Source organism: Pyrgilauda ruficollis, unplaced genomic scaffold, assembly GCF_017590135.1.
Source record: "Pyrgilauda ruficollis isolate IOZ18807 unplaced genomic scaffold, ASM1759013v1 scaffold34, whole genome shotgun sequence".
Taxonomy (NCBI): Eukaryota; Metazoa; Chordata; class Aves; order Passeriformes; family Passeridae; genus Pyrgilauda; species Pyrgilauda ruficollis.
The window spans coordinates 6,328,297-6,346,657 of record NW_024524822.1 but is presented as its reverse complement, the minus strand read 5'-3'; the positions used below and the strand labels follow the sequence as shown (position 1 = coordinate 6,346,657).

Sequence of the window (18,361 nt, the reverse complement as noted above, 5' to 3'; positions counted from 1 at the left end):
TTCCGCCAGACACCCTGGAAAGAGCTAATATAAGCTGTAAAGCTAATTTCAGCTATCTAATTGAGCAGGAGAGCAGCCACGGGGACAGGAGAGGGAACCTGCTCTTGTTCTCTCCCAGAGAAAGGCTCTGCCATCCTGTCATTGCCTTTCTGTGGGCTCCCCAGACTGCCAGAGCACCATTCATCAGGAGAATGGGCTGGGAGAACAATCAGAAATCCATTAGCAAGCTGAGCTCCTGATCAAGTGTCACAGCGCTGAATGGCTTCTGTTGCTCCAGAGGACGGAGGGAGCAGGGAATTGTTCCAAAGCGATAAAGATATTATTACGATTTTAGCTTATATTATAATTATTAGCTTATATACGAGGGGCAACCATTTACAATCTCCGTTGTGCCTTTAGGCAAGTCTCTCAAATCCGGGACAAAAGCTTCCAGAGTAATTAAAATGGAAAGAGATCTCCTCCAGTAGCAGCAACTGGCACCACAAGGAAAGCAGTGGGGGAGAAGGGAAAGCTGGAGCGGGAGGGAGCACGGCTGGAGGGATGTGATCAATGCTTTTACTGCCTCTATCCGGCAGTATTTCAGCTAGGAAATACTGCAAACTTGCAAGAAAATAGCAAGAATTACCAACGCTGCTATTTACTAGCAGGGGAGTGACCCCACAGGAATAAATCAGCTCATCAGTAGCATTTCATCCTGCTCTTCTGCAGGTTCAGTCCTGCTATAGGAACACTTCATCGTCCACCTACCACAGCAGGAGACAGAGGCAAAACCAATCTGCTCAAAATCTACCCAAATTATTTCTTCCTTCAGATGAAGGGTGGTCATCAGGCCATTTAAAAAGCAATGCAAATAACCAGGTTTATAAATACATTTATCCATTAAGGAGTCTGCACCATGTCTCTGCAATGTTATTTACGTGTCTGAAAGCTGTTATCTCAGCTATTATCCAGCACAGAAACTAGAAAAAAGATATTCTGAGTATATTAGCAACATATTGAAATGATTTGTGCAGATTCCTTCCATTCAGATACTGTTGATGCTTGAAATATAATGAGGGGTCTCAAACAGGAAACTTGCATATATACTATAAGCAGGGGAAAAGCAATAATTAAAAAAAAAAATTAGGAATTCTCCAGTGCAAATATTTCCAACTGCAAACTGATTCTCATTATCTTTCATCTGCCAGAAAACCAAATTAAAATATCAATCAAATGTAGTGATCCAGGTAAAAGTCTTAGACTGCATCTCTGGTTCAATAACTGCAATTATTGTGTCACTGTTCTCAACTCGTTGAGCTCCTCAAATGAGATCAGAAATGACTACAGAAAAAAAAAAAAACAACAACACAAAATCTCAAAAAACTCTCTCATCCACAAGACCTGAATTACATTTGAACAATGACATTTTTGTCTCCAAAACAAGTAACAGCAAAATGAAAACAAGGTTGTCAGCACTGCCAATATGAAACGTTAGCCACAAAAACTGCTACTGTAGAGTTTTCATTTGCTTTATTTACTAGAATTCTTCTTTTTTTTTTCAACAGAGAATCAGTCTGGAGCTTTGAAGTGTTTGAAAACGACGTGTCAGTATCAGATCCTGGAGGAGGAAAGGCTGCTGAGCACAGCTGAGACACTTACTGTGACACTGCAAGGCACCGTGGGTACAGTGTTTGTTTTACACCAGGGTACGGAGCTGTCACGAGTTACACACAGGAGCACATCTTAAAGCTCTGCTTGTTTTCCACCAAGACAAGAGGAAATGTATATCCAGCAAAAGAGCACTTGGATCTACAGGCGTTGTGCCAGCAACTTCCCGTCATTTGCGTGGATCAGATCATACACGTGAAAATTAAAATACTGTCAAATAATGGAAAGTACTAGAAGTAGTGGCAAAACTCTTCCTGTAATGTGCAACTCCAGTGCTTTACAAGTTGAAATTTCCTAAGGAAATTCCCTACAGCAATGCCTCCAATATTAACTTTATTCTGGAAAAGCCACTTAGGGTTACTCAAACTATGATCTCTCCTATGCCAACTGTCAGCTGAGCGTGAATCTCCTTTAAAACAATAGTTAAGAACCAATGGAGGAGGGGTAATTTCCTTACTGGTATGAGGTCTGTGTTTGCCCCACAGCCCATCCTGGCAGGGACCAGCCATCACAGGCATCCAAGGACTGTGGTGTGGCTGCTACCAGATGAGATGAGCTATTAGTTATGGCCCAGTTCCTACAGGACAGATGTCCTCCCTGCAGTCCATAAGCACAGCCATCAGCCTTGCTGACAGCACCAGCAGCTGGGGAAGTGGGCAGGACACACTAAAATGCCTTTTCTCTCCTAAAATGCCCAGAACCCTTCCCACTGTCACTGCCTGTAGATCTTCAGGGACTCTTCTGCCAGGGGTTTCAACCTGACAACTTTGGAAGTGTTACGTTCATGTAAATAAGTAGTTTTTCTAAGAACGAATTAGTTGAGCATATTCTGTGAAGTTATTTCATTTGTTTTTGCTCCTGTTCATTTATTCCAATCTGCTGCACCTTCCCTTGGAGAGGTTATTAAACGTTCTGCTAATGGGTGCCAGCACTCGTTTAATTCTTCCTAATGAATGTATGAGTGAGTAGCGGAAGCTATTATGTAGGGCTTAATAAAGGGCGGGAAGGAATTTCCTAAAATTTATTGCCACAGGCTGCTGCTTGAAGATAAAATAAATGGTAATTGCTTGGAACAGGAAAGAGGAGGATGATAAAATGTCCCCAGACATGAGGTAAAAAAAAATACCAAATGCTCTGAACCAAAATCTCAAAGCCCAAAGGATCATGAAGGCAAGATGGCCTCCTCCAGCTTCAGCTTTTTGATAATCCTTAAGACTTCTCCTTTGAATATGGATGCTGAAGCATGAACTTGATCTCAGCTGGAATGGTTATTTTATGACACAGAAAAGACATATATAAAAAAAGGCATTAATTCTGACTGCATCTTATGAAAATAGTATTTGTAGGAAAGAGACAATGTAGAGGAAATGGAAGGACAATGTTTCTGGACTATTGAGTCCAGCAATACAATCTTCCCTAAAATACAGGCTTTGCAGAATGAAGGAGACACACACCACATTTTGCCACTATTATGTTCTTTCTTTCCCATTGCTGTGTTAGTCAGGGCTCATGGAAGAAAAGAAATTGCTGAGACGTGAACCTGTGCATTGTTTCTTCAATTTCTGCGACTGTTTGTTAAAAGAGATAAAAATCTGCAGGCTGGATGAGAAAAAGTGTCTGAACTGGAAGACCCAAGTGTCTGTCCTGCTCCAAAGTGCTGCAATCACACTGCCAACCTCCCAGCAAGCTCCAGGTCAGGCCTCAACAACTGGCAAGAACAAAGTGGAAATCTAAGTCCCATCCCCTGCAATTGCAATGTAGGAGTAAAACACAGGTTTTCAAAACAAAGCTTCTTGTTATAACTCACAACAGCCTCCTGTCCACATAACCCTTCAGGCTTCATTCAGACAATGTGATCTAGTCACACAGATGAGTTTGGCAAAAAAGCTTTGATCCATGTCATCAAGAAAGCTAAAAAGCAAGCTTCCCAAGAACAAGGCGTGATCCAGTCACACAGATGAGTTTGGCTAAAAGCTTTGATCCATGTCATCAAGAAAGCTAAAAAGCAAGCTTCCCAAGAACAAGTCTGATTTTCTGGCTCCACTGAGCTGTTGGAGGTGGTATTTTGCACCTTAGAGACTGCAAAAGTGTTCTCTGCCATCAGGCTCAGCAGTTACACCAACTTGCATGTTTAATTACAGAAGCAGTGATCAACAGCTCAGGGGTCACAGGCTGTGGTGGGAGAGGAGAGCAGGGATGTCAGAGATGTCTGGATGTCACCTTATCCAAATGCCACCGGCCTTTCAAGTCCAGCTGTCCCAAAAAGGACACCACCAGTCTCTAAAGATAATCTTCCCAAAATGCAGCAAGGAACAAGTATAGAAAGATGCCAAAATATCAATTTGAGTGGGCAAAGCAGCCATCACCCTTTACTTAAAGTAGCAGAAAGAAAGAAATACTATTTTCAATAGCAAGGTAATATATCCAAGAACTTAAAAGCTGACCTGAGAAGAAAAACAAGATTAGGTTTGCTCTTTTTTGCTGCTTTGGGCAGACAAAGCCCCTCTCTGAAAACCACTATTTTTCATGCCAGCTTTGACCATCTTAAAACCAGGAAAAAAGAGGATAAAACCCAATTTTTCTTTCTTAAATCCTTGGCAGGTCACCTGCAAGAGCAGGCCAACAGCTTTTCCAGCAGGCAGTAAGAAATTATTACTTCCTTTCTAAACAAGGATTTCAGTTGCTTCAGCTCAACAGCAGGACTTCATAGTCTTACACAATACAAAGCAATCACTCAACCTGCAAGAGCATCCAATTTGAAAATGGACAGTTGTTTCTCCAAGAGAAAAAGCAACAATTTGATAGAGACAAAGAAAGCCAACAACAACCAATCCCAAAATAATCAACAAATAAAAATAAACAGCTTTAGCACACTGAAAGACAAAAGGTGAGCAGTTATAAGATGAGGGTGAAATATCAGGGATATACAACATAGATTTTCAAAGGATCAAATCTGGATGGCTATAGGACAGACTGGAGGTGTTATCCAGGAAGAGTTTAATCTTCACCCACTCCAACGAATAAATCAAAGCCAAATAAACATGCACAGCATCCCACGTTGGCATCAATACCTGCACAAAAGGCAGAACTTCCAATTTAAACCAGCAAACACAAATTATTCCATCTCTGACGACCTTCAAGCACTTCCACACTTTCAACCCTCTTCCCTCCTGTGAAGAAATCTTATTACTGATTTATATGGGTTACAGAGCAAGAAGTTGCAGCTTTATGATGACAAAGAACATAAAGATAAAGGATCTGGTTTTGACTTAGGAACAATCCAAGCAGGTACTTGTTAACTATCTGTGATGCTGTTCCCTGCTACAAGGAATAACAGGACTGGTGCATCTCCGGAATCACCTACACAAACCTCAATTACCCAGCCTGAAAATATACATTTTACTTATGCAAGGACAAGCCCAGCACGAAGGAGAAATGTTTGGAGAAAATCTCAATTATTCTTTGCAAAGTAACAGTGATGTCAGGTGCAAAGAAAAAGCTGCTTTTTTTCCTGCATTATTTGGTCTGCTTTTGGTAGCACCTCGCTCCTGTGTGCAAGGGCCAGATGTGGGAGGAAGAGTGGAGGTGGCAAAAGGATGCAAAGTCCCTGTTGTGGTTTATCTGTGGTGTCACAGTAACGGGAGCTCTGTCACCCAGGCTGGCAGCAGCACCAGAGCCCTGGAGGAGCCGTGAACATTTCCGTGGCTCTCCTCCCCCATCCCTGCTGGCTGCTTTTACTTGTGCATCTCATAAAACACCCCCAGGCCAACCCCTGGCAAGGCCAGCTCCTCAAGCCAAAGCTTCATAAAGCGTCCCAGGTATGACGCCAGCCTAAATGCAATTCCCTCACCACAGCCACGAACCTTGGATGCTCAGGTTGACACGTCAGCCCCTGCAGTCAAGAGTCAGGGCGGGCGATTTGTATTCCAGAGGAGTCAGAATGGCACAAGGAGGTGAATTCCAACATCCCTGGCTGCCGTGGGGCTTTGTTTGGGCAGGAGCTGCATTCACACAGCTCGGCCCCACCACAACATGGAGTCAAGGTGTAGGTGCACTGACAGAGCTCAGCAAAAGCTCTCTCACAGACCTCCTCCTCCATCCTTTTTGCCTAGAGCATTGCACTCAGATTGGTTTTTTAAACACCTTTTTTGATTAGGAGAGAGGCGCAAGGGGAAGCATCCAACACACTCTAATCCAATTTGCTGTACTCTAAAAGAAATCCGTTTGTTCAGCTTTGCATTCAGCATCCTTGTGATAATAATTTTTAATAGCACTGCTTATCTGGATCCATTTTAAATAAATCAGAATTTGATTATATGTCAGGAGTGCACCCTGCAGTTGCCTTTTGAGTGTGAGCCCTCTCAGATAAGACCTTACTCTGCAGGGCTCCCCTGGACTCATCCCTTATGGTCACCTCCACATGGCTGACCATGGATGCAAACAGAACACACTGCAGCAAGACAGAGAACTCAAATCCAAGTGTGATTGTGCAAGACTGTGGTAAAGAGGTCTCGGAGTAGAAGACAGCACCTTTACTTGCACAGGGTTAGTTTTACTTCTAAAAATTTTAGAAGTTGCTACATTTTTAAAATTCAGCTGCTAGCAATTCCAATTTGAGAATCATAAAAAGTACTGTATTAATAATTGAGATGTAAAATGCCTGTTTGATTCACTCCAGCCCTCAGTCCCCCTCCCCGAAGGGCTTGTTTGCCTTAGGGGAGCATTTCACAAGCAGCACATCAACTTTCTGAAACACAACTTCAGCAGATGAAAGCCTCATAACCACAGAAGAGCCACCTTCCTCTAAATCTGCAGTTTTAAAAACTGTGACATCCATGGAGCAATTTAAAGGTAGAACAGCCAAGACATTTCAGCCCAGCCAAGCACTTTGGCTACCACACGGTGTAGTTATTTCGGAAGTGGCTGATGGTGATCTCCCCATTTCTGCCACAACATCCACCCTTTATCTGCGGGCAGACAAAGCTCTGCCACCTCTGCTGTGACTCAGGGCTCTGGGGTGACGAGGCACCCCCAGCACTGGGTGATTCAAGGCTGCCCATGGCCTGAAATGTGTCTCATTCCAGGGGCTCCACATCATCCTGCTCCCCTGCTGAAGCCCACCACTTCCTCATTTGGGAAGGCTGCAGATGACAGAGATGTCTGAGCTGCACAGCAGTGGCTCTGTTGGTGCCTGTGACTTTCACCTCCGTGTTTTTAATGCCTCTCTGGTTAGGCAGCACTAAATGATGTGGGCATGGCAAACACAATGCAATACTCACTTTTTTGGGGAAAAGTAGCCCAAGTTAACAAATCAGAGCAAAAACACCTCGCTGGGTTTCTGCTACTTATTCCTGTGAGTGGAATGCAAATATTTCCAGTTAACATTTCACGGTTCTTTGAATCCTTACCGATAATGAATGCAGCACTGATCTATTTTCATTTAATGTTTTTCAAATCCTGTGTTTTTAACCACGATTACAAAGCCATGCTGCTGCTCAGTGAAGTTCACAATTCCTCTCAGGAGAGGTCGGCTTATCAACATTGCAGCAGGTCTTCAATGAAATGTCATGCACTGCCTTTGCTTTGCAGAGGCAAAACTGCAGTCACCAAGATGATTATATTAGCATTTCAAGCTAGCATTTGCCTCCAAAAACCCAACCTTTATTATTCTAATTCCTCCTTTTGCTTGGCTCAAAATATTACCTACTTGAGAGGTAGCTCAGTACATGTTGCTAACCAGCCACAGCCTTCAGGATCTGGCCCTCTCCAGACTAACTGCTGCAGCAAATCCACAATTAACTCCCAGATTATGTCTCCAAGTTGTATTTCACAAGCACAACAACCCACACCACATCTGGTGGTGTACCTGTGGCCATGAAAAGCCTTTTTTATCCCACTTTTCAGCAAGAGCAAGGTAAAAACCACCAGCAGTTCTCACAGTGAGGTCTAAATTAGACTGAAGTTTCCCCAACACATTTTTTCCCCAATGACATGGAACTTGAAAGGTTGAGCAACACTTACACTGTCTGATGTGATCAACTCATAACAGTAATTACTACTTAATACCTGAAACATGATAGCACCTTGACATGCACCCTCAGCGTGGGAGGCACTATTTAGACATAACAGACAATCTGCAGAGCCCAGGGAAATTACAGCTTCTACGTGAACATCAACAGTATCAAATGATGGGAAGAGCTTTGTCTTCCCTCCAGTTCATTTCCTGTAAAGGACATCTATTTTCTATTAAATAGCTGCACGTTGAGAAGAAAAAAAAAAAAAAAAGAACGTATATAGCAAACACATTTAGTGCAATCCATCAATAAGTCTTGTAAGAACTAATGGTTTGATTGCAGAGACTTTTAAATGCAGCTTCTTATCCATCCAGCTAAATATATTAAAGAAGAAATAACAGCTTGGCATTTATTCAAAACTTTTCATTTGAGCTTTCCTAAGTTATTTGCAAACATGAGGTGCAGCCAGACAACAATAGCTCTAATAGCTGTTCCAGTTATTCAGGCTAAAATGGGATGTAGTTTTTAAATTAACATTATGTATTGTCAGACTTATATCAGGAATGAAAAGAACTTAGAGCCAATAAAATAATAAAAAGAAAACCCAATTCACAAATATATATTTATAGCTTAAACTATTTTGCTAGATGCACTAAATCTTCTTCATTATTACAAAATTCTCCCACCCAAAAGAGATTTGAGTAAAATAGAGTATTACTAGATTACAGCTTGCTTTTGTAAGCATTGTTATGACTTCATAACAATTTAACTCCACCATTAGCTCTGTGAGAGCAATTCTGACATTCAGACAACACCAACTGTGTAAATAAGTGTCACAGGCTGAATTTGTTTCCAGATATTCCCTGAGCATCCTTGCCATAAAAAGCTCATGTTCACAAATGTTGAACTCAATGCTACAAGAGGATTTACCAAATCAATTTCTATACTAAGAGGAATCTAATATTTAATATTAATATTAGGAAAGTATTTATATTTTTCAAAAGTCAGTGTAGCATAACAAAAGAAGTGGGGGAATTAGACCAATTGCAGAAGACATCAGTAAGTGAAAGGGAATGCAGAACTGAAAACGATTTCTTTTATTTTTTAAACAAAGAACTGGCTGAAATGGAGCTTGAGGAGATGAGGGAGCAAGATTTTCCCATTAACAGTGAAAGCAAACATCACCTACCAAGCTTTTTTTCAATCAGCAAGCAAGCACACAAAGATTACAGGTTCTAGTAGTATCTAAAAAGACCTGACAGCCGCTATTTCTGAAATTCACAGTTGTCACTTCTGACCCTGGTTCTCCATTAAACTTTTGTTCATTTCCAAGACGATTCTCACTGCAGGGATTGTTTTAATCAGAGCAAGTTAGTGAAGAGTCACAGAAGACATCTGGTGGCCAGTGCCCCAAATGACAATTTCATTTGCTTTACACCTTTGTAATAAAGCTTAAATTTTAATTAAGTAAATAATTTTAAGCACTTCAAATTAATTAAATAATTTCATTCACAAAAAACCCAAGTGAAAACAGTTGTGTTTACTGCATAACAGCCCTGTGATAACCTTCTGTGGTCAGGCCAGGAACTGAGAACTTGGGAACAGCCCTTCACCAGGTATGTTAAATGAGGCTGAACATAACATGCAGCCTTTGAATTTGGGCAACTTGAACACGAATGACAGAGCAAACATTTCCTGAAAGCCCAAGGAATTTCCTATTTAAAGTTTCCCTGTCCTTATCCCACTACCATTCACACATTCAGCCTCTGGGAAAACAACCTTGTTTATTCTGGGAACACACACACACACAAAAAGGCCATGAATTAGCCATCAGCTCCCCAGGGGTGGAGCGCAGGAGATCAGCTCACTGGGGTCACTACAGGACCTGACAGAGCCCATGTGCGTGTGTTTTGGATTCTGGATGGGAAGAGCAAGTGAAATTTCCTCCTCTGCAGCATCAGGAACGTGCCCAGGTCACTCTGTGCTTCCAGCAGAGATGGACATTGGACAGAGAACAAACAGCAGGGCAGACAACGGGGAAATCCTGTCCTCCAGCAAGCCTTGCCGTCCAAACCCCAGGCATTCAACAGGCAGCAGAGTATGTAATTCAATACAGCCTTCATCACACATTATTCCCAGTTTCTGAGGCCATCACTCCCTCTTTGATGCAAATGTGGAGTGCAAACCACAGCAGAGGAAGGTCCAGCCTTTTACTATTTCATGAGCTCTAAGGAGAGACTGGAGCAAATAACATTTGCTACTGCTCAGACAGCACTTCAAAGGAGGAATCCACAGAGAGGCAGACTGGACACAGCTCAGGCCCTGGGAAGACGTGGCAGGAATAAGGTAGGAACTGAAGTCAGCCAAAATGATAAATGCACCAGAATGCCTTAGAAAAGCAGCACTAATGGATAAGCAGCTTCTCAAGGCAGGCAACATGTAGCAATATTGATTCTTTAATACACACAATGAAACCAAAGTCTTAATGATTAATAATCTGATGTGAAACTCTATTCATTAGGTAAAAACAGTGCTCAGAAATGACACAACATAAATCAGGCAGTCTCCTCACTCATGAAAGAATGATGAGCTTGCTCGCATCCATGTAAATTAGCAGCAATCACTGCATAAAAGCAAGCTCCTGCTTTTCACAACCCAGCTGGTAACAGCCAGGAAAAAATGCTGGGGAAAAAGAAAATATACATGAAAAAAAACCCCTAAATCTAATTTCAACACTAATTTCAGAAAGTACTTAAGTAAAAACCAAAGCAGGCTGGTATTTGGGACACACAAGGAAATGTGTAGAAAGGGACTCCTCCCAGAGCACAACACACCATTTTAGCAGAATTGTATCAAATTTTGCCACAAGCGTGATGACACTTCCAGCCATCTCACAAAAAATTATGCTTAATATCTAAGTGCAACACTGGCATTAAACACATAAGTTTAAAGACCAGAGTTAAGAACTAACTAAGAACTAATTTAGTTAAGAACTCAGGAAAGACATTGCCTTAGGCAGCTTTACTCACTAAAATTGAATGTTCATTACCTTTCTGCCCAAAAATCCTCCTTAAACCAATTAAGTGGACACTCTGGCAAGCAGATTAATAACCTCTACAGATTGTTTAGATTGATCTTCAGTCAACATAGAGCAGAGTAAGAGCTGACTGATAAGAGAGTCTCAGAAGCAAAGAAGCAAGAATCCCTCTCCTGGTGGAGCTGCCCTGGATGTTCCTACAGCAAAGGACTTCTGGGATTCACAAGAGAGCTTTTATAAGGAGACTAACTCCTTCTCACAGGAATGGCATAGCAAGGCTGAACTGACAGAACACCGCTGGCTGCAGACACTGCTCCTCACAGACACTGCAGAGAGAAAGCAGCCCCTTCCCCCTGCCAAAGAAAAAGGAAAGCAAAATCTGTATTTTTCTATCTGCAAAAATAGTCCAGGAGGTCACTAGTGTTTCAAACACTTCCTTCAGTCTTTGTAAATGCAAATCAGAGTGTTTTATACAGCTGAAAGAGATGGCACCTGTAACACACCCCATGTCCACCCACACAGCACCACAGCCATCCAGGTTTTAAACTTTACAGGGTGGATCAAGTACACTGAGGGAGCTGCAGGAATGTCCTGGAGATGCTGAAACACTCCAAACAGCCCAAAACTCACGGCAGGTGCTCTGAACCTTTACTGAACACAACACTGATGTCAGCTGGGTGTTAAGTGCTGCACTAACTCCTGCAGCTCTGCATCCCCACTGCCTGGTGCCAGCTAAGAGCATTCCTCACTTGGCACCTGCCAAGGCTCTGCTTACAGTCCCATCCACACCAGGGCTATCAAAACACTCTCCCAGCTATTTCTTGTCTGCTTTATCACAGTTCCTAGAAGCACAGCTGGAAACACACCCCTGTTGTTCCAAGGCACAACCCAACAGCATCACCACCCTACTGACAGTGACCCAAGACTTTCCAAGGCCATTTTCACCTTTCTGCACCCTCATGATTTGCTACAGAGCCTGATACTGAGAGCACCAGGGATGAAAGTCAGCACTCTCAACTCTCAGCCACAGGACTGTGTCAACTCTTCACTTTCAAGCTTCAGATTTAAACTTTCCAATGTAAAATACTGCGAGTTTGATGGTACATGTTGAAGTGTGCTGAAAGAGATGATCGCCTACAAGGGAAGATTTCTGTGCTAATACCCTGTAGCCTTCTCTTGCCTCCCTGTCCTGATTTCCTACCACAGCCTCCCTATTAAAATTTGTAAATAAGAATGCAGAACTAGCATAATCTGTTAATGAAAGTCTGGCATATGAGCAACCACTACCTATTTGTCATGAAGGAGATCAACTGCTTAAATATGGCAAGTTATCAAAGATTAGTCAGTGCACAGAACTGCTTTTGCCCAGGAAAGGGATTAGCCTTTCCCCATTACCATCATCATCCACCTCAGCCTGTGGAAAAGCAGTTTAGAAAGTCTTAGGTCTCCTTCCATACATATTCCATGCATAGATCAAGTTTTCTGGAAGAGCTTCTTAGCATAACCTGGTAGTATTTGATAATTGGAGCAAGAAAAAATACAGCAAGAGGTTTTTATGATGAACAGGGATACAGTCAGAGGCAGTAAACAAATCTGCATTCAGCATGCAGCAGATGTCAGCATTAACCAGACTAATACTGAGGCACAGTGAAGTTGGATTCATAAGCAATGATCCCAAAAGCTGGAGATAAGTCTCTCCTAATAGAGATGGAAATTGAAATTTGGAAGCTGCCAAATCTCCAGCCTGACAACAAAGAAAGTTTTGTCAGTTCAGAATGAAAACCTGAAATACTGAAGGCAGACTCTAAAAAATGGCTTCCAATTAGGCCAGTGCTAATGATCCAATTTCAGGTGAATGGTCTAAAGTGGAGTCAGGAGTAGTAAAGCAGTTTCTTTGAAGTCTCAGGTTCTGCAGTTGGTGAAGCAGAGACAGAGTATAAAAATTCCCCGAGGTACAATGGAAAGAGATAAATGCAGGGGTTTTAAGTACATGGGTTTGAAGAAACAGTTCTAGTATGGAAGGAGTCTCATTTAAATCATTTCCATGTATGGGCAATTGACTATCTAATAAATGGATATTGCATATAAGGAAGACATATTGAGCTTCCCTGTAGGATAAAGGATAATGAGTACAAAAATCAGACCTTGAAGATAATCTTGTTCCAAAACTCTGCCATGGGCAGGGACATCTTCCACTATCCCAGGTTGCTCCAAGCCCTGTCCAACCTGGCCTTGGGACACTTCCAGGGATCAAGGGGCAGCCACAGCTTCTTTGGGAACCTGTGCCACCCTCACAGGGAAGGATTTATTCTGTATATCTCATCTACCCTCAGTCTGAAGCCATTCCCTGTGTCCTGTCACTCCAGACCCTTGTCCAAAGTCCCTCTCCAGCTCTCTTGGAGCCCCTTTAGGCACTGGGAGGAGCTCTGAGTTCTCCCTGGAGCCTCCTCTGAGCTGAACACCCCCAGCTCTCCCAGCTGCCTCCAGAGCACAGGGCTCCAGCCCTTGGAGCTCTCCATGGCCTGCTCTGGACTCCTTCCAACAGCTCCATGTCCTTCCCATGCTGGAGACAGCACTGCAGGTGGGGTCTCAGCACAGTGGAGTAGAGGGGGGAGAATCTCCCCCCTGCCCTGCTGCCCACACTGTGGGATGAGCCCAGGATATGCTTGGAACTGATTATAATGTAACGTATTCATTTTCACAATTTAAGTACTTGAAACATGAAATTTAACAGCATAAAACAAGATAGATTATTAAACATATAGACCCTTAAAATTTATTTTCAATCGATAAGGTGGGAAATGGTACTTTTAATTGTTGGGATTTTTCCTCACAGTGAACTGTATAGGGCACATCTCCAACTGGCAGCTGTGGCAAGCTGGTGCTATAGATCCATTTTGCACAATTGCTCCCTAATTAAAGCAATAAAACTTTCAGCACCCTTGTAAGAAAAAGAATTCAGATCTAATATGACAGAGACTGTAGTTGGCTGACTTCAGCTATATTCAGTACTAAATGTTTAAGAAAAATGGATCCAGTTCTGCAGTTTATCTCTCTTTACAGTGAAGTAAACAGCTCATTTAAGCTTCCCTATCACTCACCTGCTGCAAGAGAAACTCTAAGACCACATTTTATCACTATGAAGGACTATGAAAAGGCCATTTTTGTTTGAGTGCTTTATCAATATCTTCCTCATCTCAGCATCACGTATGCAATGATTAGAGTTCATTTTTTAAGCCTTCAAGTGCTGCTTTTGCTTGGAGACACTGTTCTACCAACATGCTTCAGGGGATCTGCTCATCATTCAGCACAGCAACACATCCACAAGTCAGTCAGGGAAGGTGTGGTGCTTGCCAGTGACTCCAGTCAGCTCCTGCCAGCTCTGGGATCACAGCTGAGCCCTCTAAGAACACAGCTTCCTTTTCAGAAAGTTTGAGTTTTGGTGAAATTAACGTTCTGGAAAGGCACAAGAAACACTAGTGTGCAAATTTCAAGGTGTACTGACAGAGTTTTGACCCTTAACTGTCTACTGGCCACACTTTTTTCTCAGCTGGATACCCCCAAAAAGCAGTGACTATAGACTCAACTCTCACCAAGAAAAACAGAGAGAAAGAAACAAACTTTGCCTTTATAATTCCTCTCAAGTTCAAGCTTGCAAGCAAACTTGTGAGCTGGAGTAATCTGCATCAGGGTGAAATTTGTAAAATCCCAGCAAGGGCTACTCTGCTGCCCAGGGTGATGACACGAGCATGAACTCCAGCTTGTAAAACACCCTCCGTGGGGAAAGTAACAGCACAAAGAGAAAAGCCCAAAACTTGCCCATAGATTTCTTTTTTGCCCTTAAGGCACTCCTCGATTGTCAGCTCATGACAAAATTTAGAGCCTTTCTGCATTATTCTCACAGAACATTTGAGCAGCAGCAGAGCTGATTTCTGGCCAGTTGCCTCCCTGGCTTTTCAGAAGCCTCTCAATGTGTTGCTTTGGGCGCCACGGAGAGCGCGACGACCGAAAAACTGAATTACTTTGCTGAAAGTTATTTTGCCTTACACTGTTAGTATTTGATAATATTCACTAACCCTTTCAGCCAAAATCTGGTACCACTGAAGCAATCCAGATCTTCCACTAAGTGCCTGCTGAATGAGCCTCAGTAGAACTTTGCAGGTAATGGTCCCACCAAACCAGGATCATGAATACCTGTATAAAAACAACACTAAAAGGAAAGTCCCGCCACCAAAAGTTCCACCTCTTGCTTGTTTTATCACGGGCTTTAATATACAAGAACTTCAGTCAAGTACATTTAAGAATTCACCTGTCTCTAGGGGGTTAAGTGGCCCACCATGGAATTTCTCCTTAAGCATTTCTTAAGTTATGAAAAGCCAGAAACACAATTTTCCTGGGACAAACCAGTTCCCACAGTGCAACAGAGAAACCAGATACAGTGCTTGGTATTTAGAAGAAACTGAGTAATGACATACTGAAAGGAAAACATGCAAATATTTAAGCCCTGAAAAAACACCAATCTTATTTTTATGAACTACAGCCCATGGCACAATAACTGAATAGGACTGAAAGCATTAAATACCGATCTGTTCATTAATTATAAAGTATGTCAGTCTATGTATTTCAAAGGCAAATTACTGAAAGGATAAGGAAGAACTTCCTAAAACAAACTTTGTTCCCTTCTTAGTTTGTCCAGATTTTTAAGGTGACATTTTTCAGGTCAGAAGCAGCCCAAACTCAGAAGAGAATGAACAGTGGTACTGCCTTCTACTGCCAGGACCTGGAAGAACCTTTTCATCCACGCAAAGGAAGAAACTCTTCCTCATGTGTATAAGCGAGACTGATCTTTTGCAGTTCTCTGAACAGATGTCCTAGCCCTGATGTCCTCTTTCAAGTTTATTCTTTTCTAAATCAAGACACCAAGGTCTCTCGTGGACATATGGCACATGGACATTAGAGATTCCATTTTTCCTCGTGATGTGCTGGGATCTGCTGACCTCAGGTCACACTGGCAAGAAGTTACCATCTGCCTATTGCTGTTAGATGATCAAAAAAGAATGTTTCTGGCTTTTCTGCCACAGCAAAACACCAAAGAGACTAAGAATATTGTATTACTTGCAGCAAGTGCTCTGGCTGTATCTCATCTGACCTTGAAACTCTGTCCAAAGTAATAAAAGCAGGAACCAAACTGGGGGTGGAGGAGTGGGTATATCACAGGACTGAAAGCAAGGAAAAATCCATCAGCAGGTTTAACATCAGAGGACCAAGTTAGCCCTGATATTCTCCAACCTTCCCTTAATTACCTCAAGTTTCTTCAGTGCACAAACATTGTATGGGAAAATAAAACACTGAAGTAACTCAAAACAGTATTTCAGCAGGGCAGTACAAACATGGGATCTCTGTGTGTTTGTTGAACACTGCAGAGAATTCCTTGGGCCCTTCTAGAAACACAGAATGAGAAAAAGCTAGAAAGCAAAGCCCTTAAAAATAAGAACAAATCAAAACTTTTCCTCGAACTAGACTGTGTTCTCAGACACAGCAAATATTTCAAATTTTAGTTCTATGAAGATTACAGATGCAGTTTTGTTTTGTTCACAGATAAACTTCCTCTACAGGATGAAACTGTTGCAGAAGCTTTGTCAAAATCACATTCTCCAGCCAAAGACAGCAGCCAGCAGCACGTCACCTCAAAGAACATTAGCATTTTAAAAGTGTTGTGCAAAAGCAAGGATTGCTCCAAAGTTTAAGCAAAAACAATGCGTTTCTGCACCTCACTTCTGTAGAGATGCCTTAAGTTTACAGTTTCTTTGGTTGGGGGGGGAGGGTGTTTGGTTGTTTTTGTTGTTTAAGGAAGAATTTGATGCAGTCACCAAATCTACCTCTGAGTCCTACTGAGTTTTTCATTTGGCTTCTTTCCTGAGATTCTGAACTCCCCCCACACTTTGCAGAAGGCCAGCAAGTGACAGGGTTGCTCTACCCCAAACTTCTGGCCTCTAGCACTTCAATCCATCACAGCACAGGATGAGGGTTTAACCAGCTATGAGCAACCACTGAGCAAAGGTGTTCCAAATGCACCAAGAAACTCTTTTCACAACAGCAGTAAGTTCACAAACTTCCCAGAACAAGTTTTTTTGGTTTGGTTTTTTTTTTTTTTTTTTTTTTTTTTTTTTTTTCCTTCCACAAACTTCCCAGAACAAGTTTGTTGGTTTTTTTTTTTTTTTTTTTTTTCCCTTCCAAGTAGTAAAGTCCCTTTGGTAAAGATAATTACAGAACACCTGTTACTGACCACAGCATCACCACTGGCTGAGGCTGGTCTGTATGATGACACAGACAACTCAAAAAGTATCAAACACTTTCCCAGACTGCAAACCAGAAAGTAACCAAGGCAGAAATGAGAAACTTGTACAATGTTAAAAAGTTACTTCCTTGCATTTCACCTTTAGCTGTACAATAACCTCTCCCTAGGTTTCAAGCAATCTGACCCAAGTATTTTCTTAATAAACAAATCACAGAAGATTTGCATTAAGCAGCAAGGGAAAGAAAACAAGACTTCCATGAAGTATATCTGTATCTGCTCCATGGTCTTGAATAAATCCATATTGTACCTAGCTCAGCAAACCAAAATTAAACCAAATACCAATAGAAACTTCTCACCATGTTCCACGAAGACGTTGCAGTGTGGGCCCGCATGCCTCGATGACTCCTTCTTCCCTGCTCCTTTGATGAAGTGCAGGGCAGGCAGACTTGGCCTCCTTTGGTCCCCAAGAACTTTTCCAGGCTGCTGCCCCATAAAGTAACTATGGGCAGCCTTTCCCAGGACGAGAAGTTTTCGAAGAAGTCCGTGACCCCTGATCTTCCAGGCTGGGAAGGAGTTTTGAAGGAGAAGGTATTTTTAGGTGGGTGCACTGGCTGCACTCACAGCGGGATAAAGTCACTTGAGGTGAAGAATTAAGACAAATTCCTCCAATGCTCCTGAAGACAGCAACAAGGCTCCTTAGGTGACTTTATGTAAAAGAAAAAAAAAAAAAGAAAACAAACAAACAAAACGAACGAGTAAAAGTTCCAACCGCTCAGCAATGACCAAGCACTACCAAAGTTTCAGGTTGCCATATGTAGTGCGTCTTCCACCGGGTAAAGGAGAATTAGTTCATCTCACAAGCAAGAAACCACACACGGGCTCACCCAGGGCAGGAAACAGCCATTCCCACCACAACTACTGTCAAGGTTTCTTTTTTTTTCCTCCTTTTCTTTTGCATAGCATTGAGTTAGCAAAGGCCAAAGAGACACGGAGATTCGGCTTCAAGTATCGCTGAAGCCCAGCAGGGTCAGGTGCGCTGGAACCATGGCAGCTCTCCCGGCGAAGCAGCAGCTCCGGTGGGCTCCGCACGCTCCGGGGCTGCAGGGATGGGACGGGGGCTCCTCGGTCACCGGGCTTCGGCTCCTTCCACCGCCGCTACCTCAGGGCCGGGGGGCCCGGCGGGGCCATGGCGGCGTCGGAGCAGCGCTGGGGCGGCCGGGCCGGCGCCCCGTGCCCGCTGCCTCAGGCGGAGCCGGGCGCGGGGCTGCGAGGCCGGGGAGCTCCGGGAGGCCGGTTCCTGCCCAGCAGCCGGGCCAGGGCAGGCGGGGGGGACCGCGCCGGCCGCATCCCCGGGCGGGCGGGCGG

General features: G+C 43.0%; 1 protein-coding gene across 1 annotated transcript in view; it reads right to left on the bottom strand.

Annotated features, from left to right (window-relative positions):
- ABL1 (ABL proto-oncogene 1, non-receptor tyrosine kinase) overlaps nt 1-18,354 on the bottom strand; it is a 77,604-nt gene extending 59,250 nt beyond the window's left edge. The window contains exon 1 of the mRNA XM_041474868.1: nt 17,353-18,354. Within this exon, the coding sequence (XP_041330802.1) occupies nt 17,353-17,488 (136 nt within the window). The 5' untranslated portion in view covers nt 17,489-18,354. The remainder of the gene's footprint in view (nt 1-17,352) is intronic.
- Between the last annotated feature and the right edge of the window lie 7 nt (nt 18,355-18,361).